The 26,917-nt window shown below is 36.3% G+C and overlaps 1 protein-coding gene across 9 annotated transcripts in view; it reads left to right on the top strand.

The window, feature by feature from the left end:
- The window catches only part of RBFOX1 (RNA binding fox-1 homolog 1), a 388,542-nt gene that overhangs the window by 329,288 nt on the left and 32,337 nt on the right, over positions 1-26,917 (top strand). For 8 of the 9 annotated variants that reach the window (XM_036738289.1, XM_036738294.1, XM_036738295.1 and 5 more), the window contains 3 exons: positions 1,741-1,873; positions 17,551-17,593; positions 22,200-22,264. In XM_036738289.1, coding sequence (XP_036594184.1) covers positions 1,741-1,873; positions 17,551-17,593; positions 22,200-22,264 — 241 coding nt within the window. Of the gene's footprint in view, positions 1-1,740; positions 1,874-9,490; positions 9,531-17,550; positions 17,594-22,199; positions 22,265-26,917 lie in introns of all 9 variants that reach the window. The other variant, XM_036738287.1, reaches the window with a different exon arrangement.

Here is a 26,917-nt window from a genome sequence, read left to right as displayed (position 1 = left end):
GCTATGGAGACCTGGACTCCTCAAGAATGTGAAATTTAAATCTAAAATTGATTCATAGACAAGTTTGCATTCCTTTAATAAAATAGCAATTTCTCTAATGCAGTCTGCTGGAAGTCTAAAAGCCATGTATTAAAACCTGTAAATACCTTATATGGCATCTAAAAGGCATTTTCTTTTTTGTAACAAAAGAGGTATAAAATTGAATAATACTGACTTTGCGCTTTTAACAGAATGTTCTCCTCTTGCTGCATTGTTGTTGTTCTTTTTCATGTTGTATCTCAACATCTAAATCCTAACAGAATTACTGTAAAACCTGCTTGTCACTGAGAGGGATCTTGTAAAGCTTGGAAGGTACTGTAGCCAGGTGATAATGGATGGGTCAGCATAATTACAGTATTCCCTCACCCAGGCAGCCAGCTGCTTCAGCAGATTGTGAATTTTTCATTTTCTTTATTTCAAAATTCAATGTGTTTCTATAAAAACTTAATATTTAAAGTGTGGAAAGACACATCTAGAGTCAAATCTGCCCTCCATCCTTCCCCCCACTGCCATCCCCACCCCCAAAGTAGAAGCAGGCTTCTCATCTCATCACTTCTTCTCATTTACAATACTAGGATCTACTCACTTTCTACATTAAGATTCACACCTCTCTGCTATTTAGAGCATATTTGTTGAAACACCAGCCAGGAAATCCAGGTGCTACAGACAGCATACGGTATAGGAAACCTGAGAGGGAAATAAAGCCGGAAGGTTTGCTCTCTTCTTACCTTTTAAAGTTTTCAGACTAAAGTAGAAAGCTTAAATCAGCTTGGTTTGGTTCATTCTTCTTGCCTTACTATCCTGAAATCCTCAGAACCCCTATTGAATGGGGAATGGGCAAGGGGATAGGGATGAACAGAATCTTTCTCATGAATATTAAATAGCATATTGCCTACTGTACCAGCCCCTACTCTGCTTGGGCCTTCATTCAATTCGAATAGTAAGGTATTACAAATCACTTATTTTTGAACCCGATTGCACAGGTTGGCTCACTGTTTTTAGCACAGAAAAATTCCCACATCCCATTCTTTGAGTTATGTTTTAAAGCAGGTATTACAAGACATATATGCAAGAACATTTCTGTTAAATCAAACCTCATTTTTTTTCCCTCTAGCCTGTAATATACCCCCCTCTGCTTAGGTGGCATAGTGGATAGAGTGCCAGGCCTGGAGTCAGGAAGACCAGAGTACAAATCCAGCCTCAGATACTTGCTAGCTGTGTGACCCTGGGCAAGTCACTTAACCTTAGTTCGTGTCAGTTTCCTCATCTGTAAAATGGGGAGAATAATAGCACCTACACTGCAGGGTTGTTATGAGGATCAAATGAAATCATTGTAAAGTGGTCAGTGCAGGGCCTGGCACAGAGCAGATGCTATGGCTGTGATAATTATTATTATTATTATAAATTATATAAATTATCAATTATAATTACATATAAATGTGTATTTATAAATTATGAATAATGATCATTATTGTTGTCGTTACACTCTAGAACATGATAGCTAGAACAGACTTTATATCTTATCCAGTTTAAGGCCCTTGCTGATGAGGAAACAGAGTCCACAGACCCTAGGATGATGGTAGGCTTCCTACATCCTCCCTCCGTGTGTCCACGTGTGCATAAGGAGTGATCTGGGCTTTGCCTCCTGTGCCTAATCCACTGTCTTCCTCCCTGTCCTCCTTTCTCCTCTGTCTCCTCTAGTGCCTGGGTTCCCTTATCCAGCCGCCACTGCAGCTGCTGCTTACAGAGGAGCCCACCTCAGAGGCCGTGGCCGTACCGTCTACAACACCTTTAGGGCAGCGGCTCCTCCGCCCCCAATCCCAGCCTACGGAGGGTAAGTGTGGCAGTCTTCCTTGGTCTTCACCCCTGAGGCACCGAGCTGTTTGTGAGTGCAGTGCATGCTGGTCTTGTCTCCCCACTGGAACCAACCCAGCATGCAGCCCATCCGAGTGCCTGAAGTGGAGCACCTTGCACCGAGTATTGAAAAATGAGTGTAATTTGTCCTGTCATGGTTGGTGGCTTTAAGCATTTTATATGTCACATGTTGTTATGTAAATTCTCTTTGAGACTGAATGCTGTAGAACAGAGAAATGGTTACAGCTAAAGATGTATTTTTTATGATTGCAAACATCTGGTTATTAAGGAGGTTGGATCATGCTTAACCCTTGAAATTGGGCCCCAGACTATTTTTATACACAAAAATCATGGTGGTGTTTTTTTGCCCCTCCCTAATGACACATGTACTGAAGTCAAGACTTCATTTTATGAAGTGCTTGCCAAAAAAGAGAGAAGGAATAAATTGAGCACCAATTCAAATATAGACTTGTGAAAACTGAATTAAATAAAAATTGTTTTATTTTGTTTTTCCCAATATAACATTTACCTTTATTTCCTCCCTTTTCAGGGGAGTACAAGGGAAGGGAACAAAAAAAGGACACCTCTTTCCCATAGTTGGCTGCAATTTATGACTCAACTATTGCCAAATCCTAAGGGAATGGTGGTGAAATTCTACTTAATTACCTCTAAGATCAAGTGGAGTTGTGTGATCTGATGGTTATCATGAGACATTGCTCACCTGTGCCATTAAGTTCCATGAAGAATTGCAATAACACTTGACTTTAATAGAGGGAAGATATGTGTAATTCAGAGAAGGGGACAGACCAGGAAACAGATTTCTGAGGTCTGGCTCTCTTGATGTTCTAGACTGCATTCAGAAAGCTGCTGGAAAAGGCAAAAGCCCTTTAAAGCTTTGCAGATTTGAATTTTTAGACATTACTCATTAGACACTGAGATCTTCTTTCTAACGTGGCACGTTTTACCCATGATAGATGTCTAATTGCTAGAGATTCAAGAGATTTTAATCAGTATGTCAGAGTATGAGCTACCCAAACTAGCCTAGACCAAAATGACATTCTGTAATTTCTCCCCCCTACCACCCTTTCCAGGAAATTGGACTTTCATGAGATATAAATAATGCATCTTGTCTTTTTATTTAATGGGCTGTTGTACTGTAACCATAATAATGAGCCCTGAGAGCTATAGCAAGCCCATTTTATGGATCAGGAAATTGAGTTCTAGAGAGATGATTTTCCACGAACACGTACATGTTTTTTCCATGTATGTTTCAGTACGAGTTGTGAAAACCAAAAAATTGCTTCCTAAGTTTATGAAACAACTAAAACAAGGTCCTATAGCTATAAATGCAAAACCGCCTATTTATGCCACATTAGTCTGGCTTAAAAGTATTTTATCTCAGTGGAGGATAATTGCATCTTTTTGGTATGTACCCATAGTATCTCACCACTATATTGAACAGAAAAACATAAAAGTAAAATTATATGGCTTATTCTCACATGAGTAGTTTATAAAATCTCAGAATAACACACCTGCTATAAAATTACAATTTGCTAACTTATAAGAAAAATAGTCTTTGTTGGAGATAGTCATGCATAACTAATTAATGGTTTTTTCACAAGGGAGCTATGCAGCCATATTCAACTTGGAAAAATAATGTGTTTGTGAATACCCAGGAAATGATTTGGATTTAGCATTGTGGTGTCATTCCTAATCATTTTTGTAATGGTAGTACACATAACCCTTTTGCTGATGAGCTAGTCTTTTGTAATTCCAATTTAACAGAAAAGAACTAGGCAAATTTCTCAAGAGGTACAAGTGAAACTCAAAAATAAAGGTATTTGCTTTCAAAGAAACTTGGAAGCTGGGTCTCTGTGGCTTGTATCTTTATGATAACTAAGCAATTGAATGAAAAGTAAAAAAACAAAAAATCATTAGGTCATTATCCGGAAGTTTTGTTTTCATGATGCCAGATATCTAGATATTTGGAACCACTGGAATGTTGGGTGTCATGTAGAACAAATGTCGTAAGTGAATTTTCCCCCTTTCCATCTGTGTGTTTTGGTATACTATAGATAGATCCCCAAATCATTATGAAGGGTTAGGAGATCATTTTGTCCTGGGGAAACAGGTTTGTTTCAAAATAGAAGTTGAGTTGATGTACTGAAAAAGGAATCCACATTCTCTTCAACTTTACTCGTATATAGGAAAAGGTAGGGTAAGGCATCTATCTCGTACTCAGGAAGAACAAAGGAGTATGAACAGGGGCCTGGGTGATTATGATTTTGCAGGTAAGATATTTTGGCAAATTCTCTTCAGAATCTGAGACTTGTGGCAAGGCTGTCTTTGTTACAGGGTCTCTTCTGGTTATTGTTCTAAAGTCCATTGGCTCTTGAACCAATCAGACAGCCTAACTTCAAGGTTTCCTTAATTTGTCTCCTTTTACCAAAGATCTTCTCTCTAGTGGACACCACCTTTTTGGCATGCGCATTCCAGAAGTATTCATTCATGGTGCAAACATGATCATTGCCATCCACTTAGCTTTACCTTCATGTGTTCTGATGACAAAGCCTGAATCAAAGGAAATTTATAAGTCCTACTTTCACATGTATAAGCAGAAGCTTCTAGGGAGTGTTTTTTCCATGCCTTGCTAATCGATTGATGTGTGCCCTGAGGGCTTAATTTAGGTCAGTCGATGTTTTTTAATAGGCAATGCTAAGGAGGGGGTAACAGGAGATGTTGGATTCTGGACTTTTCTCCTTACCTCTCTGCATAACTTTTGGTAATGAACTTTGCCTCTATGTGCCTCACTTTCCTCTTCTGTAATATAGGTATATTGATACCTTGAGGATAATTAAGAGAGATGGTCAGTATACTTCATGATATTTAGGATCATAGAAACTAAAGATGAAGTCATTCATTGCTTGGCACTTGAAGAATGAAACTTAGTGGAATTCTACCAGGAATACCTTTTAGAGTCTTCATAAAGTATAGCCCAAATGCCAGAATGGAATCCCTTGAGTATTCCATCCAACCAAACTACACTTTCATCATTTCCTTTTTTCATGTTGACTTCTAATCTCCAGTTTGCGTGGTTCATTTATTGTAAGTACTAGGCATAAAATAACGCAACCTTCCCCTGTTTTCAGTATGTTCCCCCAAATAAAACTGCATTTCTCCCAAATTTTAATAATGGCACAATTCCACAGAGGATAAACAATCTCTAAATGTTGAAAGAAGCATCTAAATCTAATAGAACTAGAGCTTAACATCATAATTATATTTTAATTCCTCTTCCTAATAGAAACAGATGGAGGCCAGAGTACTTTTGAACAGTGATTCTTAAAAAGCATTTTTGTTTCTACATGTCTTAGAAGTCATGTACTTAGTGCAAACTATATTGTTTTGATGGAGCCCTACAAATTATTTTAAATATTATTTAAGTAAAATGATTTTGCTTCGGTGCAGTAACTCCTGCCTTTCTTTTTCCCTTGTTTGACTACTATGCTTGACTACTATTATTACTTTCCTAAAAAAATGAGTTGTGCCTTTACTTATTATGCTGTTGCAAAAGCATAGTCCATCTTGGCAGTATTGACAAGGATTAGAATCAGCTTTGCCTGTCTCAGCCAACAAGCCTTGCCTAACCGTGCTACACTTGTACAAAGTATAATGGGAACTCCTTCCTTTCATTGTTTATTCTGGACTTGATTCATCAGTTCCTGCATATTTTCCCCATTTCATTGATGCTCCTTTACTATTAATCTGAACTACCAGGGAGTGAGTTTCCTATGGCATTGAATAAAAGAGAAAGAGAGACACTGGATTTAATTTAATTTGTGCAAGCTCTTGGACAAATTGTGCTATGTTATGTGAAATATAAATATTACTAAAAATAAGCTTTACCTTTTGGATTAAGTTCCTAGGTAACTAATAATAATACCTGATGATATTAAATAATAATGAACAATAAATAACTAAATTACTACCACTTGAAAACCAAAAGATGTGAAGAAACTGACAGCAGATGAGGTTATTTCATTCAGTTCAATACAACAAATGTCTATTAAAGACCTCTTTAATGCCGAGTGTTTATAAGCACTGGGGGAGATTCAAAGATTAAATGAGACATATGGGCCTTCCTTTAGCTGATAATTGTAACAAACAAATGCTCATTAATGCATTTGTTGAGATTTGTTTTCTGTGAGTCAGCATTTTTCTTCTACATTGTCATCTTGCAAATTGAGAGTTGGGCATTCCTGATCTAAAACCAAGTTTGAGGTTCAGTGTAAGAGTAATTATTGGAATTCTAACCTATTAATACACAAGGGGGGGTCAAAATATATACTTGGACCACTAGAAAGAGTATCCATCTAGACAGAGACTTGGATTTTAGGCCTAGCTCTTCCCCTAAACTATGTGTACTTATCCAAGTCACCTAATTTTTTGGTCCCCTTAATTTCCTCATCAATCAATTGTAGATAATAATTCCTATCCTAGCAGCTTTATAAAGTTATTAGAAAACTCAAAATTAATTATAAGGGCACTTTGAAAAAAATTAAAGTACAAAACAAATGTAACCAAGATCTTATCTGGGTACAGATGAGGCCATATTTGGATAGACAAAGTAAAGTAGACAATTGAGCAATTGTCTCATAATGTTGATCAGTGTAGACAGATAAGAACTTAAGTGAGGCTTTAAAAAACCTACCACCATGACCAAACCCCCATCTTCTTTCATTAACAGTGGGCCTTTTGGCTTAAATAATACCACATCTTTATCTCTTCTTCTTATACATGTACCATATGAGTTAAAAGACATGGAAACAGTCCCCAGTTCCAGTTAACTTTATGGTATAACCAACATGATGATATATTGGAAAGAACATTGACTCTGGGAGTCAGGAGATCTGGATTCAAGACCAGCTATTTGACCATGAAGGAACTTTTTACTCATACAGCTCTATAATTCTATGGTCCTATAAAAGGAGTGGAAAATGAAGAAGGGGCAAGAGTTCATTGTGTTATTTTGGGTTAGATAGATTGTATTCATATGATGTTAAAAACCATTCTAATAGATATTAAAGACTCAAATCTTGGTAATACTGCTGAAAGAATGAATAGAAAGGTACCTATTAACATCTGAATAATATTTCTTCTTTGAATAAAAATAAACATGTAATTATTTTTAAGGGTTGGGTTTTGATCTTTTTAAAAATAATACTTTTTGTAATACCTTACAGTTTTTAAAGCACTTGGATAACCGTATTTCATTTAATAAAATCAGACTGTCAAGAGTAGTAAGGATGTTTGGATTTGACCTAATCTAACTTCCAGTCTTATTTTAGTAAGTTAGCAATCTGGCTACCATGTAGCATAGCTGAGATCACACCTAGGTCTTAAAATTTATTCCTAGTACCATTTCACGTTCTACCCTATCATTCATATCAGACATTCTGGTGAGAACACTTCGGGTTCTTTCTTTGACTTTATATACAATCCATTCAAACCAATTCAACAAACATTTAGTAAGTGCCTTCTTTAATCAAAGTGTTAGAGATTCAAAGACATTAAAAACAAAAACATATGTTACCTCAAGGAACTTGTATTCCACTGGGGAAATACAGTATTTAAACAAAGAAATAAATACAATATTTTTTGAGACTGACAAAATACTAGCAACGAGGGGAATTAAGGAAAGCTTCCCTTAGGAGATGATTCTTGAGCTGAGCTGTGAAGATAGAGATTCTAAGACAGGGAGACTAAGTGGGAAAATACTCCAAGCATAGGGAAAAATCTGTGCACAGTCATGGAGGCAGGAGAAAGAACACCATATTCAAAGAAGAACATGTAGACTAGCTTGGCTGGAAAATGGAGTACATTTTAAAGTTGATTTTGAAGTAATTTAGTATAACTTCCCAATGCAACACTTATCAAACCTATGATTATTATCAATAATAATTATCAAGAATAAAGTATTTTCATAATATTTTTTCCATCTTCTTCCTCAACCCCAGCCCCCATGGCATCACCAAATGTTCCCAAACAAGAAGTAGAATAAGACAAGTTGAAACAGAAATATTTGGGGGGTTTTGAAACCTGACTATAGCTCTGAGCCCCAAACACTGCTGTATGGTTTGTCCTGTTGCATCATGTCCATTTTGAGGCCCCTTGGAATATACTGAGCCTGTTTCATGAAAGACAAAAGCTATGCCCATTTGAATGGCTTAATGAGAATCCAGACAATGGTTCACAACATTTTCTATTTCAGTATGTCGGATTAGGAGTTTAAGCTGTTTCTCATGAAGGATCCTGAACTTTATTCCTAGAAAATAAAAATAAAAACAGTAGAAAGCCATACCTGGCCACCTCCTAAGTAAGCATTGGTAACCCTTTCTACATTACTAAGGACAACAGTATATCAGACTTTAGTCTGTCAGCTCTGAAAAGTCTCCGTTGGACATACATTTTTAAGTTTTACACCAAAGCATATGCGGAGGCATTCATGTGTTTTATAAAATGATTTCTCTCTAACAGAGTACGGTTTTGGGGTAAAACCAGCTCTGATGCTGAAATCCAGAAAGGTACTTTAGTGATCAAGGGCTGGTTTCCTATTTAAATGCTGTCTGCTTTAATAGGTTTAACATAACTGTAGTCTTTCACATCAGGAATCATTTGGAAAAACCACAGAAAAAGTGAATCCAATAGGTTCCCTAAATTGTAAAATGCCATTTGGTCCTGAGGTATTGGTATACTTTAGATGTATTGCGGGTCCCTAGCCTGAGCTAGACAAAGAATATTTGAAAATACTCTGTGTCAGGTTTTCTCCAGAGTAGAGTAGACCTTCTATTGGAAACTGTGAATCTGTAACGGTAGTTTTGTGGAAATTAATTAAAGGACTGGATTTATTCTGTAATAATTAGAAGTGGTTCTAAGAATGTGCAGGTCATTTTTCTTGCATGTGTCATGGAGAGATTTAGAGGTTTGAATACTGTGTTCTAAATTTACATTGTACGATTTAGGATGAATGATATGTATATATCACGAAAATGCATATGATATCTAGAGGCTAAAAGGAAATTCTTCAGTCTACTTCAGTTCCATATTTTTAAAAATAATTCTGCATTTTAAAATAAAAATCATTCAGCTGCATCCCATTACATAGACATAACCAAATAAGCCAGTTTCAAGGTACTTATTTGCTAACATTTCACATATTAAGTAGAAAATTTGAGTCTTCACTAAATGCAAAACTAGCTTTCAAAATCAGTATTTGTCTAGGCTTCATTTGTTAAAACTCAACAGTTTCTAAATTTAGAATCGATGTATTTCTACATTTCCGTCCTTAAAAACTCGGCAATTTGATATACACTACACCACCATTCCCTGCTTCTTGGCTAAAACAAATGCAAATTTCATTTTTCCCAGCTAGAGCTATTGATATTCTGCCCAACCTCCTTAAGCAATGTGAACACTGTCCCCTTTATACCTTTTTCATTCTTGTGACAAGAATAACCTCACCAATGCAGGGGTTGGTGTGTTTGCATGTGGAAATGCACTAATATGGATGTTTTTCTTTGTGTGTGCATCCTTGCAGTGTTGTTTACCAGGATGGATTTTATGGTGCAGACATTTATGTAAGTATTCATTAATGTGCACGCTGTCCCTGTACATTCCTGGAGTCATTCTTTTTACAAGTTTGCTATGTAGCTTTACTCTGGGTTGGTTTTTTTCTGGTTGTTGTTTATTTGTTTGTTTTGGGGTTTTTTCTCTATTTCCTTTTCCTGGCCTGTCAAAGAATTGAGAGGTCTCTTAGGTTGAAAAACCTTTCTGCTCATTATAGCTATCGTTGAGTGGTATAATTGAGTGAACCCTTCCATCGTATTCAAAAACAATACAGACTTAAGAAAATATTTATCTTTTGTGAAATTACCATCTCCTCCTCCCTCACTCCATCAAAACATGCTCTCCAAAGTTGTTTAGTATTGCTCCTTACACTATTATTGTAATATCCAGGGCCACACGTGATTTTAGTTACTCATTTGCAGAATTAAAAGGTATTTTCATGGCTCTGTTCCCACTTGTATTTGTTAGAATAAATATTTAGTTACTTATTTGTAGCAACAATAAGAAAAAAAATACCTAACAGGGAAACTAGTAGGAAATTATGTTAAATTCTTATTAGAAATATATTTCAAATCTTAAATGTCAATATCTATCCTCTAATCGTTCCACTGATCCCTTACTCCCAAATAAAAACAATATCTGATTCTAGAATTTTATTTAAATCTTTCTGCACACTTTTTTATACCTGGGTAGGAGGCTTAAAATATACAAGATCATAATTAAACCTCTCCTTATTGATGCAGAGAGATTTCATCACCTTAATTATTATAGAATCAATCTTTCCCCCAAAATACTGATGAACGCAAAATGGTATGAATATTTAAAATTGATTAGGTGGCATTTAAAAGCATTACCCATTTGTATTTTCAATCACCTAAGAAAGCACTTCTAAAATACTTTATAAATTGTGATATTAAACTAAATACACGATAAACAGTTCACATTCCTGAGAGAGAGTATTTTGATGGAAGAAAATAGGGACATTATATTTCTTACTTAATCCTTGGTAAACTAAAGTGGTTAAAATATGAAAGGGTTTTTTTTTTTTCCAGAAATGCATTTAGAACATGAAATTATTCCACCCTCACCTATCTATATGTTTCTCCGTTGTAAGGTGGCATGTATACTCATATAATTTTTGAGTTATAAAAATAGTTGACTAGCCCAAAATAACTGCTTTTTGTTCATCAAACTCCAGCCCATAACAGTATTTTAACTGCATTTATTCAGTACATCTGTGATCTTGGGCAAGTCATTTCACTTACCTGGGCCTCATCATCTTCATTGGAATAAAGAGAGGGTTGCATTCAGGGCTTCTTAAACTTTTTCCACTGGTGACTCCTTTCAGTGCTTCTTAAACTGTGGGTCGTGGCCCCATATTGAGTCGGGAGAAGACTTCTAATGTCCATTCCAGCTTTAGCATTCTCTAACCCTAGAATTTCAAAGGAAGATTCCACTTTTACTAAATGCAGAAACTCACTTTCTTTAGAATTAATTTACTTCTTGTTATAAATAGCTGACTACAATTAAAATTTAGATGTGAGATCCTAGTTTTAAGGAGCCTAGTCTGCTACCCTTCCTAAAGGGAAGAATAGTAGTGACCTCTTAGAAGCCCCTGGTCACCTACCATTTTCTTCAATGCCCTTCAAAGTGGGATATTCATATTTTTGTGAAAAGAAACAATATGGGAAATTATTTTTCTAAGATAAAACCTTGTAAAAATCACTTAGTATATGTTCTAAAAATATGTACATTGATATCTGGATTCATCCCGTTCCCCTTTCAGGGGTCAGGGAGAGCTTCTTTGGTGATTTGGAAAAGAATTCAATAGGAATCCTTCTTTTCAACACAAGTCTTTCATCTACTTGGTGGAAGAAAAATTGGACTGGGAGTCAGGGAATCTGAAGTCTATTCCTATATCTGCTTCTAATTACTTATTTCGTTAGCCTCGGTTTCATCATTTGTAAAGTGAATATGCTGGATGAGAATCTTTAGCTCTAAGATCCAGAGGTTTGATCCTCTAAGACAAGTGTCTTCTCTGCTTTAATGAAGACTTAAATGTGTTTGTTATTATTTTGTCTAAATCAGAAGTTCTTAATATTTTTTAATATAATTTGGACCCCTTTGGAAGATTGGAGAATTGTTCTAAACGAATCATAGTTTTAAATTTATAAAAATAAAACACTAAATGCATAAAATAAAGCCAAATATGTTGAAATAAAGATGCATATAATGAGGATTTCCCTCTAAATTCACAAACTCCTCCCACCCCCACTCCCAGCCAATCTATCCATAAACTTCAGATTAAGGTCAATTATGTTAAAGGAAAAAGACCCACTTGACATTGACACACTGGATCAGCAAGTAACTTGTGATGCTAGACAAAATGTCTCAAGACAAAATGGACCTATTTGTAACTAAATAAATGATATTCACAACTAAAGAACCAGCTTTTTGACAATGAAGAATGAATCTTAGTGTTAGATTTAGTAATATCTGTGTATGTTTTCTCCTGAGGCATGGGTGGGAAGGATATACCCAAATTCTTTGGTGACTATCTAGTAAACTCCCAGAGCCCTTTCCCTCCTTTTCTTCCTATTCCACAAAAATGTGTTTCCTTATTCATCTGTGTTACATTGTTCTAACTACCTGCAGTGTCTATCAAAGAGACTTAGTGATGTCTAGGTGTATAGAAATTAGCAGAGTGAATCAACAGATGGTTCAGAATTCATTATGTTCCTGCTGAGCACCAACTTGGATGGATGAGCTCTTGGCTGATCACTGAACAACTAAAGCCCACTTAATAACTATTTAAAATGGTGTGAACTGAAGCTTTTTGAAGAAAAAAAAAGGATTCTGAAAGGCAAATAGTCCCATTAAAAAGAGTCAAAAACAGTAAATTCTTTGAGGGAGGAAAACAATTTAAATACCTAGAAACTCTAGTTAGCCAAAGTGTTAGGGAGGGAAGAGTACAGAGAGAATTACATAAGCAAAAGAACAAAAGAAAATGAAATCAAATAAAGGAACTGAGAAACAGACAAAAAACATTTGCCAAAAAAAGAAGCAATACCATCAACAGCAAATAAAGACAAAGGATCTATTTATGAATGAAAGGCCTAATGCACTTATATGAGAACAGTTTACTGAATGTTTCATTCTTCCCATGGGAATGCTGAATTCCATAATTCATTTTGATTCTAGCCACCCTGAGTTGAGAAAAAGAGAATTACAATAGGTGAGAGCTTCTCAAAGAGAAGCTAAGCCACACCCATAATTGTCATATTACTGTGACAGAAGTAGATCATTTTAAGACTAGGTCAAATTTTTAGGCAAGGAAAATTCCAGACTGCATGGAACTTTTCTTTTCGATAAGTCTTCTTTTCTCCTGGAACTTTCCCTTCAAAACAATGGTATAATATATTTGAGGGAAGCCCTCGGAGGAGCTATGTTTCAAAATTCAAGTCTGCTAAGTAACTTTTAAGTTTTTTAGCAAAAAAGTTATTTTTTCCCAATGTTCTAGTGGAGGCTAGTAAGTTTATAGCACAGGTGCCATTGAATGGCCATTGAGGAAATTGTTTGTGGCATCCTCCTGCATCCTACCAGTCCTTTCCTCCTTTCTCCACCCCATTTATTCGCTTTTCCTTCCTTTTATCCTTTTTTCCCTGTTCTCTATCCATGCCTCAAACTTGCCAGTTCCAGCTGAGGGTTAAGTAATAATGGTAATTGTGACATATTTATGGATTCGTTTGTTACAATAAAGCCACAAAGACAGATTAAGATCACCTACCATTGGTATTTCTTGTCTTTTTTGTTGTTTCTCTCCTGCATTTTTATCTAGTATTGTTCTTCCTTATCTGGAGAAAAGATTTAAGAGAAACGATAACTATCTCCAAATATTTGAAGGGCTGTTATGTGGAAGAGATAGACTTGGTCTGTTTGACTCCAAAGGACAAAATGAGGCTAAAATGTCAAGTTACAGTCATATTTGAAGTACGGTATAGGAAAGAACTTAGTACTAGTTATCACAGAAACTTGTGGGCCTCAGTTTCCTCATATGTAAAGAGAGGCCCCATAATATGCAATGGATGATCACTAAGGTTCCTTCCTAAATCTTATGATTCTATGAATTAAGGCTATCCAATAATAGAAAAGGCTGCCTCTGAAAGTAGTGAACTCTCACTTGACAAGCTTTGAAATTGTAAAAGGTATACTTGCATTGAGTGAAAGATTGGCCTCTCAAGTGCCTTCCAACTAAGATTCCGTGCTTGACATTAGGAATGAGTCAAAGTTGTCATTACTACTATCTCCTTATTCAAGGTTGAGACATTTTGATGAACAGTGTCTGAGAGTCATGTTTATTACCTCACACTTTTTATTCCCGTTTTTAGATATTTCCCATTATAATAATTGACATTCATATAGTGCTTTGAGATTTGCGAAACACTTTACATTCATTGTTTGAGTTTCACAACTTTGTGAGACAGATACTGCAAGTATGATCATTCCTATTTTACAGATGGGGAGATTTACATTTGGAAAAGTCAGGTGACTTGCCCATAGTTAACACAGCTAATAAGTGTTGCAGGTAGAATTTGAATTCAAGTGCCTGACTCCCAAGACCAGCACTTTGTTCACTCAGCACTGCTTCCTTCCCTATGAAATTTCCTACACAGTGACTTACACCAGGTTTTTTGGCTAGCCCAGGAATGGACAGCTTTGGTGGTTGCTGTCAGGGAATACCTGTACAATTGTTAAGGGCAAATCCCTACAAGGTTTTTTTGTTTGTTTTAATGTGTTTTTTTTTTTCACATGCAGCTAAACTGCACCATTTGATGCTATCATACTTCTGGGGAATTTAAAAATTGTATTTTGTATAATATGTGCAAGGATACATTGGTATAAATCTTTATCCTAAGTTGATTAATTTTTTTATAATAGATATTTTGAAAAATACTGAAAGGATATATTTGTTTTGCTTTAACTGCTCCCCTTTATCTCCAACCCCTGCCCAGTTTTACATTGAGATTCACTGGTTTTATAGGCCAAGGGAAAGAAGAATCAATTCAACTGCAGAAAGGGCTACATACATAGGAATCAGTTCTCTTTAGGGGATATTGTCACATATTTGGCAAGGCTAGAACATATGGAAAACCATAGGGCTAACTGTCAGGTGTTATTGCAATAAGTCAGAATTCTAGGTGATTTGCTTGGATCTGATTGGAGAATTTTAAAGGAAAAAAGCAAAAATAAATGATTCCCCCAATGTTCAAAAAATGAACTGCTTAAAAATGAGATAAAGTGAAGTTGAGAAGGTTCTACTAGTAAACCTTCTAATAGAACTCCTATGTTCAAAAGGTTGTTCATTTGTAGCCTATGTTATTAGTGATAGCAATAAAACACCAGCTAGAATAAGGAGCGACAAGGGCGGAGAGGGAGACAAAGGAAAAAAGTAGCACTAGGTAAAATAATGATGTATGTGATAGCAGCACTTTACTGGAGTCATGAAGATGCTACCCTTTGTGAGACTCTATTATTCAGTTTGCTTTAGAAAGCAGAGGGCATTAAAATTTGCCTTCAGATGGATAAAGTGGGTAAGAGTAGAGAGGAAACTGGTTTGTGACCTTCAAATTAATTTCTTTGTTGCTTGTGCCTTGAAACAGCATGACTTCTGAAGCAAGCACTGAATCACTAGATCTGATAAATTGTGAATGGCCCAAAGGGAAGCCTCATGTCAACACTGTTCTTAGGAGACCATGTCATGAGACTTCCTTATACAGCATAATAGACTTTTGTTTGGTTCTTCAGCAGTTAAACTCCCTTAAATTACAGCCAACGTAAACTCAATTATAACAAATGCTATAATATAGGGCAGCTTGGGTGAAGTGGAGAGAGCCCTGGGCCTGGAGTCAGGAAGACCTGAGTTCAAATCTAGGCTTAGACATTTACTAGCTTTGTGGTCCTGGGCAAGTCATTTAACCCTGTTTGCCTCAGTTTCTTCATCTGTAAAATGAGCAGGAGAAGGAAATGGCAAACCACTCCAGTGTCTTTGCCAGAAAACCCAAATGGGGTAACAAAGAGCGGGACACAACTGAAAGGACTAAACAACAACAGTAGATAGCAAATACTGCTGTCATGAGGTTCTAGAACAGTATCATCATAGCATATAAATAAAAAACAATAGCTTAACAATAGAAAACAGTGTATAAAATCATATTATCACTCAGAACTTCAGGTTGATGTGATTCAGTGGAAAGAGTGTTAGATTTGGAGCCAAAACATCTGGTTCAGATTCTGACTCAGCTTTTTACTAATGACATTATCTAGGGAAGTCACTTTGCCAATCTGGGCCTTAGTTTCCTCATTTGTAAAGAAAGGAAGTTTGAACTAGGTAATGTCTTAAGGTCATCCTGTCATCCTCAAAGCGCTGCTTGACAACAGTGTTAATTACCATTTTTAATTGAAGTAATGCCTTTCATCCATGGATCTGAAAACCAAAGAGGAGTACCAGGGACTTAATTGACATAGTAAGACTGAAGGGACAAAGACAGCTCAGTAATAAGTACCAGAAGTTAACATTCCCTGACCTGTGACCTTAGCATAAATCTATTCCATCACATTCAGTGTATTGACCGAGCACCTGTTGTTCACAAAATACTATGTTAGACACTTGGCTTGAGGAGGAGACCACAAACATATAAGATGTGGCTCTTAACTCTCAAGAATCTTACACAAAAAAATGTTTTGTGGAGACACACAATATCTGCACTTGAAACATTTAACAAGTACAACAAGGCAGGATATTCTTTAATTTTGGCAAGGGAGAAAAATATAAGAGAATCAGTCAATACCTCTTAAATACAAAGCTCAACAATTCTTTGATGTCAATATAGACAAGAGGGTTGTTCCATTAAACAAAATAAGAGAAAGAAATCCAAAACACAAAAATCCTATTTTTTAAGGCAGGGTTCTATAGGGTGCTTATAATTGGGTATCTGTATTAGACCTTTGAGGACTGGGGGTAGAATCTCTCCTGTCACATGAACAAATAGACCTACCTTTAAATAAATAATTTTTTCTGACCAAAAGTTTCCCCCACTGCCACCTCCCATGCTGTACCACTATGCCCAGAAGCCAAAGAAAGATGTGTTAGGCCAAAGTGAAACACCTGCCGTAAGTGTGTTCTCCTTTACTGTAAAAGGATATCATTTAATGTCCTTTATGATAAAGAACTAAAAGTAACAGGGCAGGTTGGTAACCTCTTTATTTCATTGTGTTCTTAGTTTTCAGGTTGAGCCAAATGAATGAAACTTTGGTGGTCTTTTATCAATCTCAATTTGTTGAAAACATATCCAAATATGATTGTACTAGTACTATTATAGCAAGGGCCCAATTAGTGTGAATAAATGAATTCCTTTAAATGGCAATTGTATTCAAATTTGGACTTAATAATTCTATTCGGCTAAAACAAACGACTATATTTTACATAATTATAACTTTGTATAGTGCGAGTTTGAACACATGCCACTACTTCAGGACACTATTTACACAAATTTGGACCTCACCGAAATTGTATTACTTTATTCACAGTAATTAGCCCACAATCTAAAGTTCTCAGAGGGTCTTATATGCAACTAAAGACATGAGTATGGCTCTTATGAATAAGAAGTTAATATGACCCATTTAAATATGTATTGAGGAATCAGAAGCCATGAAATTATCGTTTCTTTTTATTTAAAAGCATATCCATACTGTATATAGCAATTTCGTTTTATGAGTTTTGCATTACTTTTCTTTCTTAGGAGTTCCCAATTCACAAAATCACAACTAAGATTCAGAAAATATCTTTTTATGTCTTGGCATTTGGTTATCAATCACACCTATCTGCTCTGTATGTATAGCTATGTGTACATTGATCTATATATCGGTGGAAGCAAACTTGTAAATGAATTGCTCTGGGATTTTGTCTGACTTAAGCATTTTTATTTATTTCATTTTTTGCATTGAAAACATTACATTTCTGTTTCCTTATAGAGTAGTGTATCAAGAGCCTGTGTATGGCAATAAGTTACTGCAGGTATGAAGTCCCAACTTGATGGAAAAACTCATCACTTTGACTGTGGATTTGCTGTGAAATCCTACTAACAAGCAAACTCTGGGGCGGGGGCCTTTTTTTTCATACAGGCAAAGGAGGAAGGACCTAGGCAACGACATTTTCCAGTTTTGATTTTTATTAATTATAGAACCTCAATGAATATCTACAAATTTACATTTATTTTCTAACACTTAGACCATAGCTATAACTGACCCAAATCATAGCCCAAACACTACAATCACTTCACCTGGCTTCACAACTGATTCAACACAGTAGTAGATCACCTATCAGTACTCTACACACCAATATGGATGGATCATTAAAATCTCCAGAATGGCCACATCAATTGTTTCTTCCCTAGAAAGGCCCAGCTTTAAGCCATATTTGCCATATTTTTCCAGTCCTAAAACCAGGCATTGATTTCACTGGAGCTACTCAACAATTCAGGGAACAAAATGGATTGTTATACTGAATTGATTAGATGTTTGCCATAGTGAGTGGATTACCCGAATTCAACACAAATAGTTAAACCAGTAACCTAAACTGAGTCTCAATGTCAGCTTAGCTTTCTTTGGTGTTAATGCAGTAGAGCCAAGCCCTCTGTACATCATTCTAACCTGGGCCCACACATTGCTCCGATTTTCCCAACATTCTTCACCATATTGAAGGAATTCCCTGGGCTGGTGGATTTTATTGAAGTTACTGATCTTACAAAGGGAAATGAGGTAGTGGAATGGTTACTATTTGACTGCCTGAGGATGCAAAGATTTTGGCCATAGTCATCTTGAACTGCAATGAAACCAGAAAATAAAAGTAGAGAGTGAAAAGAAAGTGAAAGTAGGAATTTTCGGACAACTCAAACTAGTCTTTCTCTGCCAGTTAAAAACTGATGATAGCTCAGGTTAAAGATTATTAAACAAATAAATTCACTTTTCTAAAAGTGCTGGAGAAAATAATAATTTTAAAAACTTGGGCCCAGGCATGTAGAACCATGTCATATTCTTAAGACCAACTTATATGGTTTCAACAGCTGTCCCTTTCTTCTCCTTCCCTCCCCCCATCTTCTGCCTACCCATCTTAAGAAAACCCAGTATGTGAAAACCTCAGGTTGTTAAACAGATAATTAGCAGAGCTATATTTCACTTCCTAAAAGGATTCGGTTAAGAGTACTTTTAAATAGAAAGATCTCCCTGGTACATTTAGAATATAAATTGATTTATAGCAATTTGATCCATATAAAGGAGCATATTATCCCTAAGGCCCCTAATGTACAAAATGAAGTCCAACTGAATTTTTAATACAGAATGCTTCTACTTAACATATGCTATAGTCACCTGTAGAACAAATTCAGATTTCCTTTGCCTCACCCTAGATAACCAGGATAATTCCCATTATTTACCCAAGGCACCAGAGCACAGGTATCAGATTTGCATCTGCACGTAGCAAGAGGCTAAGGGCCACTGGACCTAGATTAAAATGTAATTGGGAAATGTTTAACAGAATATATAAAACTACAGTACAACAAAGATAATGTTAACTTGTGATTTTCTAACTCAATATGTGGCCCACAGGAAACCAATTCTTTATAAGTTTGATACTCCTTCATTAAAGTATTATGAAACTAATTTCCCAGATGGCCTCCTAGTAGTCTTAATATAGCTATCAGTTACTCCGGTAAGAAATGGAAGAACCTGACTTTTGATGTTTTTATATAGGATTTCATATTACAGCACTTTAAAATAGCTAAATTTATATTTACATAGAACTTTATATTTCTCCCACAGCACCTGAGAAATAAATGTTATAAGCAACAGTTTAAAATTAAACTCTTCATTCCACATTCTGTTGTTTTCCTGTATTGTGTTAATAGCCACACACACACACACACAATTGTCAGAGGATGTCATTTATTTTGAAGAACCAATTCTATGTGAAAATAGCCTGGCCACTGGGTAGTTAGGAACTCTCCTTGCTAGACAATTCTATGGAACCTTGAAAGAGCTCTAGTTATGCTCAGTGAGCTACAAAATATGAGGCAATAAAACTGATTAGAGTCACCTGTTAGAGAAGCAAATTAAAGTAATTTGTAATTTTTTGATCATTTTACAGTATGTGCACATGTACACTGAGTTAATGCACAAATATGTCATGCTCTTAATAGGAATTTCATAGGAAAAAATTCAAAGAAAAAATTTCTCAAAATGCAGGCGTCAAGGTTCCTAGCCACTTAATCCTCCTCCCTCCCCCTTTATTACATGTTCCAGTTATCAGCTAGACTTATGGTCAAGACCAAAATGTACTTCTGTTGTTTTAGACCCATTATCTATTTAGGACTTTTATAAATTGTTGCCTTGACTTATGAGTGAGAGGCTCTTTGAATAGACTTCTAAGAAACAAAGGATCCAATTCATTGCTCTGTCATATGGAGAGCCAGAAATGTCTCTTAGCATGAATCCATATCCATTAAAGATGGCTAGATAAAGGACTCCATTAAAGATTTCCAAAGGGCTGTATTCATTGGACAGAAGGACCACAAATATAATGGCATAGATGTTGTTTATAGTCTGAACATGCCAACACAGACCGGGTGATCTATTTTCAGGCCTTTTCAAGATATTAGTTTCTACCACTCCCATCTTTGTCACTGTTATTGACTCACATCCCTACCAGCTTAGAAGGAAGGGACACATAGATTCTAAGTATTATTGGAGAGCTGTGGGACCATAAAAATATTTACTGAGCTGTTATACTCACTGAATCACGATTTCTGAGACATGAAAGTACTGGTGGAAAAATTTTACCAGAAAAATATATTTTAGAAGCCGACATCCTCAAATGTATCTCATTGTCAATGCCTCTCAGAAATCTGCTAGTCAATTCTTGGCTGAACCTGACTTTCAAAACATTGGCTTGTGTACTTGGTCCTTGGTTGTACAATATAAAATCTGAAAAATGTTGCATAAAGGAAATAGCATAAAAAAATCTAAATCTCTGTATCCCTATCCTGTAACGTGGAATTTGGCAGAATTTTTGACTTTTTGCCAGAATGAAAAGTGCTTTGGTTTTATGATATTTGATCCAGACCTGGAACAAACCGATTCAACTAATTTTATTCCAGTTTCTGATCCTCAGTTGGAAGGCAAATTGTTTTAGTCACACAGTGGTCCCTTGGACCTTTTCTCTTAACCTCATTTTTTTTAAATGCGGGTACCTTTGTTTGTACCAAAGTACCACTAGTCTCCTATCAAAATGACTTAATGGGACAATTTTAAAGATACCCCAGAAAAGGGACTTCTTTCAAGAAAACCAAGTATTCAGTATATCTATAAGCAGACAAAAAAACTCAAACATATAAATTTACCCAAATAGCTTGGGGTTAGGGAAAGAAGGGAAAGCCGCTTGAAAAAAGCAACCATTTCTCATGAAATTTAAGATTGTCTTGGTGCAGCTCTGAGGGACTGCAAAGGTGGTATTTAACACATGGCAATCGCCATTACATTCTAGTTTAAAATTTGGTCCCCAACCAAGTTGAACTAACATAACCAGAAAAAATAGCAGAATTTTACTTAGAGCAGCTGCCATCTTTCACCTCTCTAACCTGTCCCCAACTTGATATATCAATTGAGAGCAGAAGCAGTCTGCACCGAATACCTGCTAATTTGGACTCCTATCCCTGTCTCAGTATGAGAACCCCTTTGACCTAAGTACCGTGGGTATGGCCTGGCCAACGGCTGGCCATCAGATACTGGTAGGGAGAAGTATGTCATCCCAGCAGTGGGTCCTATTTGTTAGGTGTGGGGCATAGCCCACAATGCCAGAGAATTATGGGATGATGAATTATCATTAGAATCTGAGTTGTCTTTGTGTTATCTATGGAGACTAGGTGCCATTTGTTAATTGTGCTAAGATCATTTGGAAATGGTTGATGTATCACCATGGTCTGTTGAGCAAGAAGGTCTGTTTTCACAGTCTGATAAATCAATGCATCACTGCTCACAATTCCTTTCAAATATGTACATTCACTTGTCCTCTTTGCTTAATTGAACAGCTGCAATTACTGTTACGTACAAGTAAATGTTAATTATTTTCACATTCCTTCACAATAATGATTTTATTTACAAATTAGAAGACTTTATCACATTTTCAACATAAAACAAATATGCTGGCTGAATCACAGTGATATGTCATGGTGTGTGACTTATCATTGGCTGAAAATATTAATTTAAAAAATCTCTCCATGCTGAACATTGAGAAATGTTGACTAAACAGTATTAGCATTTATACATAAGGGTAATTAATGTCCTTACAAAACATGTACAAGAAAGTTCAGTGCAAAACTTGCATCCAAACAATATTCCTTTAGATAGATTTAAAACTTAAACCTTGACATGCAAATGGGGTTGATACTAAACTATTTAACTGTCTAGTGTGATTATTACTTATACCTCTCTGTATTTAGTTTAAATTAATCTTGTAGTTAGAGTGCTAGTATTTGTGTAATAGTCCTTCGAGCATTGCTTCAGTGTCTGTCAGTTAATGCTTTCGATCTTTTTGCCTTCCTCAAGTCAAACTTGTTGTTTTTTTTTAGGGTGGTTATGCTGCCTACCGGTATGCCCAACCCGCCACCGCCACTGCGGCTGCCTACAGTGACAGGTAAGTCCTCTCTTCCTATTGATAAGGACTTGTACATTTATGAAATTGATGGGAAAGGATATTCTACCTTGATCTTGGTGAAGCTGCATGAGTGATAGAGAAAACAGAAAAGTTCAGTTGTATGGATACTGGTTATTATAGAGCTATAAAAGAGAAGTATGAATGCTTTAGCCAGATAAATGCTAAGTCTCTGTCATAACTCATTAGACAGAGATGGTTTGTGCCCCTTAACATACTCTCCAGATCTCTCCACACACAAATACACAAGTACATGTCACGCACACACACAACCTTACAGTGCACTGCCAACATCATGTTATGGATTCATAAACTCAGAGTTGGAAGGCATCTTTGAGATCAGTATCATCTTGACTGACCTCCTCATTTTACAGATGAGGAAATTCAGGCCCAGAAAAGTTAAGTGTCTTGTCAAAGGTCACATAGCAAGGCTTAATAGTAATAGTTATTTGTCTAACTCTGAGGCAGAAAGTGGAAGACAGTCATTCAGCTAGCTACCTACCTTTCAAGTCTGTTCCCTTGTGCATCAGGACAAAGATTTCCTTCACTCTTTATTTTAAATTTGGGAGTCAAACAAAAAGACTCAGCTCTGAATCTGGGAAAGGGTAGGGTGTGAGATGTGAAGAGGGGGCATATGTAGCATTCAAAAGAAAATAGACTGGTTTTGGTTATTCCCAGACATTATTCAGAACAAGAACGTGTCAGAATTTACCTGAAGTTAGAGACAGACAGTGTCCTAGGAGTGGTGTCAAAACACAGAAAGGGTAAACGTGTGTGTGTGTGTGTGTGTGTGTGTGTGTGTGTGTGTGTTTGTGTGTGTATGAGAGAGAGAGAGAGAGAGAGAGAGAGAGAGAGAGAGAGAGAAAGGAAGAGAGAGAGTGAGAAAGAGAGAGAGAGAGAGAGAGGGAGGAAGAGAAGGGGGAGCTGGAGAGGGAGGGACAGAGAGGCAGAGAGAAGGAGGAAGAGAAGAGGAAGATGGAGAGAGAGAAATAGAGAGGGGGGAAGAGAAGGAGGAGATGGAGAGACAGACAGACAGACAGACAGACACTGACATCGAGGAGTTAATGTAGGGTCAGTAGGGTCAATGCCATAAGTAGGAAGTCAGTAGTAATCTTTGTATCCATTGCCATAACAACAGGTCCCCTGGAAAACTGTATTTCAATTAAATGCAATTCGCCGATTCCATTTTCTGAGGACACGTTGTGAATGTTAAAAATGCTCTGCATGCTTAGTTGCCATAAAGAGTGCTTCTTCTGGTAATGACTTTTTTTTAATTAAACAATGTTTCATGAATAAATAAAAAATTGCATGTGTGGCTGAGGCATGCTGTATCTATCAGACAGGTAAGCAAGTTACTTTATATGACACTCCTGAACCAGTAACATCAGCAGCAGGCACTGCTCTATACGCCTGGCCTGTCGTCTCTCAGTTCCTCCATAAGGTTAACAGTGGCGTGCTTAATCAGTAGTTTTCATTTCCATTTTCACAAAGGTCTGTTGTTAGCATGTTGCAGCTACAGTGTTCTTGTGTGATCTTATAAAGCCAGATAAATTCCTGATCTTTAAAAAGCTATATTTTAGCAATCACAAAAATAAACTCTCTTTTTTTTTAAAAGCCATTTAGGCAGCTACAGTTCAGATCTCACTATCTCTTGGAGCATAGAGTGTTGTTGGCTTGGACTTTTTTTCCTTCTTTCCACCCCCCTCCCTACACCCCCAGAAGAAAGTTTTCAAGGTTATAGAAACCTCCAAAGAAATCAAACTGTTGTCAGGATGCAGTTCTAAATGAATAAAGCCAAAAAACAATCATATGCCAAAGGTAAAATATCAAATTTTAAATATACTTCTGTCTTCAGTTTTTTTTGATGCTGGATGAGAAGACAGACAGGGTCAAAAGGCTAATTAAGATGATGGTGAAACTGACAAACTCAGGATAGCTTTATAAATGAAAAGATTCTGTGAGATTACAGTTGGCACACAGAAAATTCTCATGTTATCCATCATTACTAATGCACAAGAACCCTAAATTACTTTATGACGATATATCTAGTATGCTAAATTTTCAAATACTCACATTGTGTGTAATTATAATGACAATAATTTCAGCCTTCTGTTTAATTATAAGATTCTTCAATGTGTTTATTTCTGTGAGTTTCTATCCATGTTCTCAGAATAAGTGTATACTTGACCTTATCTCCCCACCCCCAGCTGAATAAGGTTAACTATAAATCTATAATTTAATTGCTTTCTTCTATGGCAGCCTCTTAAACATTTTAAAATAAATAATGTAATGTTTTTCTTTTATGGAATTATTTGACAATTTGGATGCCTCAAACTGCACTTACCTCCTACAAATTCAAGTTTTCATTGAAGTTTTATAAAGGACAGGGATTTGTGAATTTATGTGTAGTTTCTTATTTGGTTTAGATATTTTTATTGCCCACACATATCACTGGACAATGGCCCTTAATTTTAGATTGGTAAAACTTGAGTATGTAATTCCTTTTTTAGTGCAGCAATTTTAGTTCAGAAAAACTACTGGAATATTCTCTCATCTGTGTAACAGTCCTTTTTTGATGTTCAAATAGTAGGCAGATCTTGCACATTTGGTCTAATTGATTGCTTTTGATACTGAACATAAATCCCGATTTAACTTTTTTTAACATAATACTTACAGCACATGAAAATATAACATCAAGGCAAATGCAATGGATGGTACCCTAAATTGCCATGAAAAGATCATTCTTAAAATGCTACTTATGGTGTGGTTTGTAGAGTGTATGTATGTGTGACAAATTGCAAGGGTACATTTTGTGACAGGCCATCCTTAGCAGCAAGGGAATAGGGAAAGGGAGGCCTATTTGGACAAGATATGTATTTGGGGGGAAATGTGAGATTAATAAAATAATTCATGAAATTAGATTCAGCACACAGAGTTATGCAGCAACATCTACTCTAGAGTTTCCTCTTAGTCCACTTATATAAGGTGTCTTAAAAGTCTATTAAAGCTTAAAACCGCACTGAAACTTTTGGGGCACTCTGTACCTTTATCCAGCAAGACATCAGGACATCAGTAATGAGAAACCACTGTGAGGGAAGAGACTCAAGTGGGGTGGGAGAGAAAATTCTAAAAAAACAAAAACTCTTTTAACATTAGAGAGGTGCAGGAATGAAGAAGGCTTTGATAATATCTGCTGGTTAGCAGTAGAATAAAGACAGACACCTGCCATCATGTGAACTATTAACAAATTAACTCTGGCATTTACCCTGTAATCATACATCACTCTGTGTGACTTCTTGAGAGGGAGAGATCTGTGCTGAAGATTATCGTTTCCCACTGTGGCAAAATTTTACCTTTTATCAGCACAAAGTCCTCATCAAATTAAAGATTCTGGGCCTTTGAAGAAATTGAACTGCAATTTTCTTGGAACTATTCAAAAGGCTCTTGAGACAAGCACCTCACAGATTCTCCACAATAGTCTTTAGTAACAGATCACATGATATTGACCTTGGGCATTCTTAATGGCTCTGAGAATTTGTCTGTAAGAATGAAGATGTCCTTTTTGGGCAGAGATGAACATATAATAGAGGGCTGGTTGCCATAATACAATTTTAGGGTTTTTGAAGAACTTAAGGGACCTATAAAAACATCTTTTCCTTGGAATGTAAGAAGCATTTGATAGGTATCCAATCTCACCCAGGCAAACAGTTACTTCTTATGTATTTCAAGTGTGACTTAAGGAAAACTGGCAAAGCTATCAAATTAGGTTTTTTTGTGTGTGAGACAAGCCAGTCAAAGCATGGCGAAGGGGTGTATTGTCATTTGTCATTGCATGTTCACTTGATGTTGCTAGAATGTCTGTAATGCTGTACTGGGTTTGACAGGTCCATCACATTAGCTCAATGAATGGCTTGCTTGAATTAAGCCCAAAGGCAGGCATATTTTTTATTGATTGGCTATTGGTTCTGTGTTTTATGACTTGATTGTTGTTGTGTATTTGAGCAAAGAAAAGTTTCCTGCATAATGAATTTTGCCAGCAATATCTGGGTGAATGTATATGATGTGTACATGCTTTCCAAATACAATTTTCTTACCTGAAAGGCAAATAGACTTTACACTTGCCCTGTGTGAGATCAGAATAATATATATAATGAAATCTCTCTAAATATATGGACATATCACACTTAAAGCATAATATATACATGACCTATACATCCCTAGAAAAAATATAGGTTGTTAGGTTTTTTCCAAGAATTAATGATAAATTTGTTCCATTAATAGAGAACCATTGAGTTAGTTGGAACCTTAGGATAGCCACAAGCTAGTTCGTCTTTTGCTTAAAACATATGCTATACTTCTTTTAAAACCTCATAAGCATGTAATCCATTTCTACCTGCCAGACAACTTTTAGCACACTGCTGTGGGGAAGTACATCACTGGTCTTCCTTAGGCCTGTTATAACTAATCCCAATGTTTTCAAAATATAGATTAAGTGAATTTTTTGTATAGGTACCCTGGCAGCATAGTATAACCCCAAGTAAATACTGAAACCTCAAGTATCCCACTTCTACCTTCATCTTTAAACTACAGATGTGTTTCCCAAGATATATGTGTTTCTAGCTGATCATCTCTTGT

The sequence above is a fragment of the Trichosurus vulpecula genome, chromosome 9 (assembly GCF_011100635.1).
Source record: "Trichosurus vulpecula isolate mTriVul1 chromosome 9, mTriVul1.pri, whole genome shotgun sequence".
Classification (NCBI taxonomy): domain Eukaryota; kingdom Metazoa; phylum Chordata; class Mammalia; order Diprotodontia; family Phalangeridae; genus Trichosurus; species Trichosurus vulpecula.
This window is presented reverse-complemented; position numbering and strand designations above follow the sequence as displayed.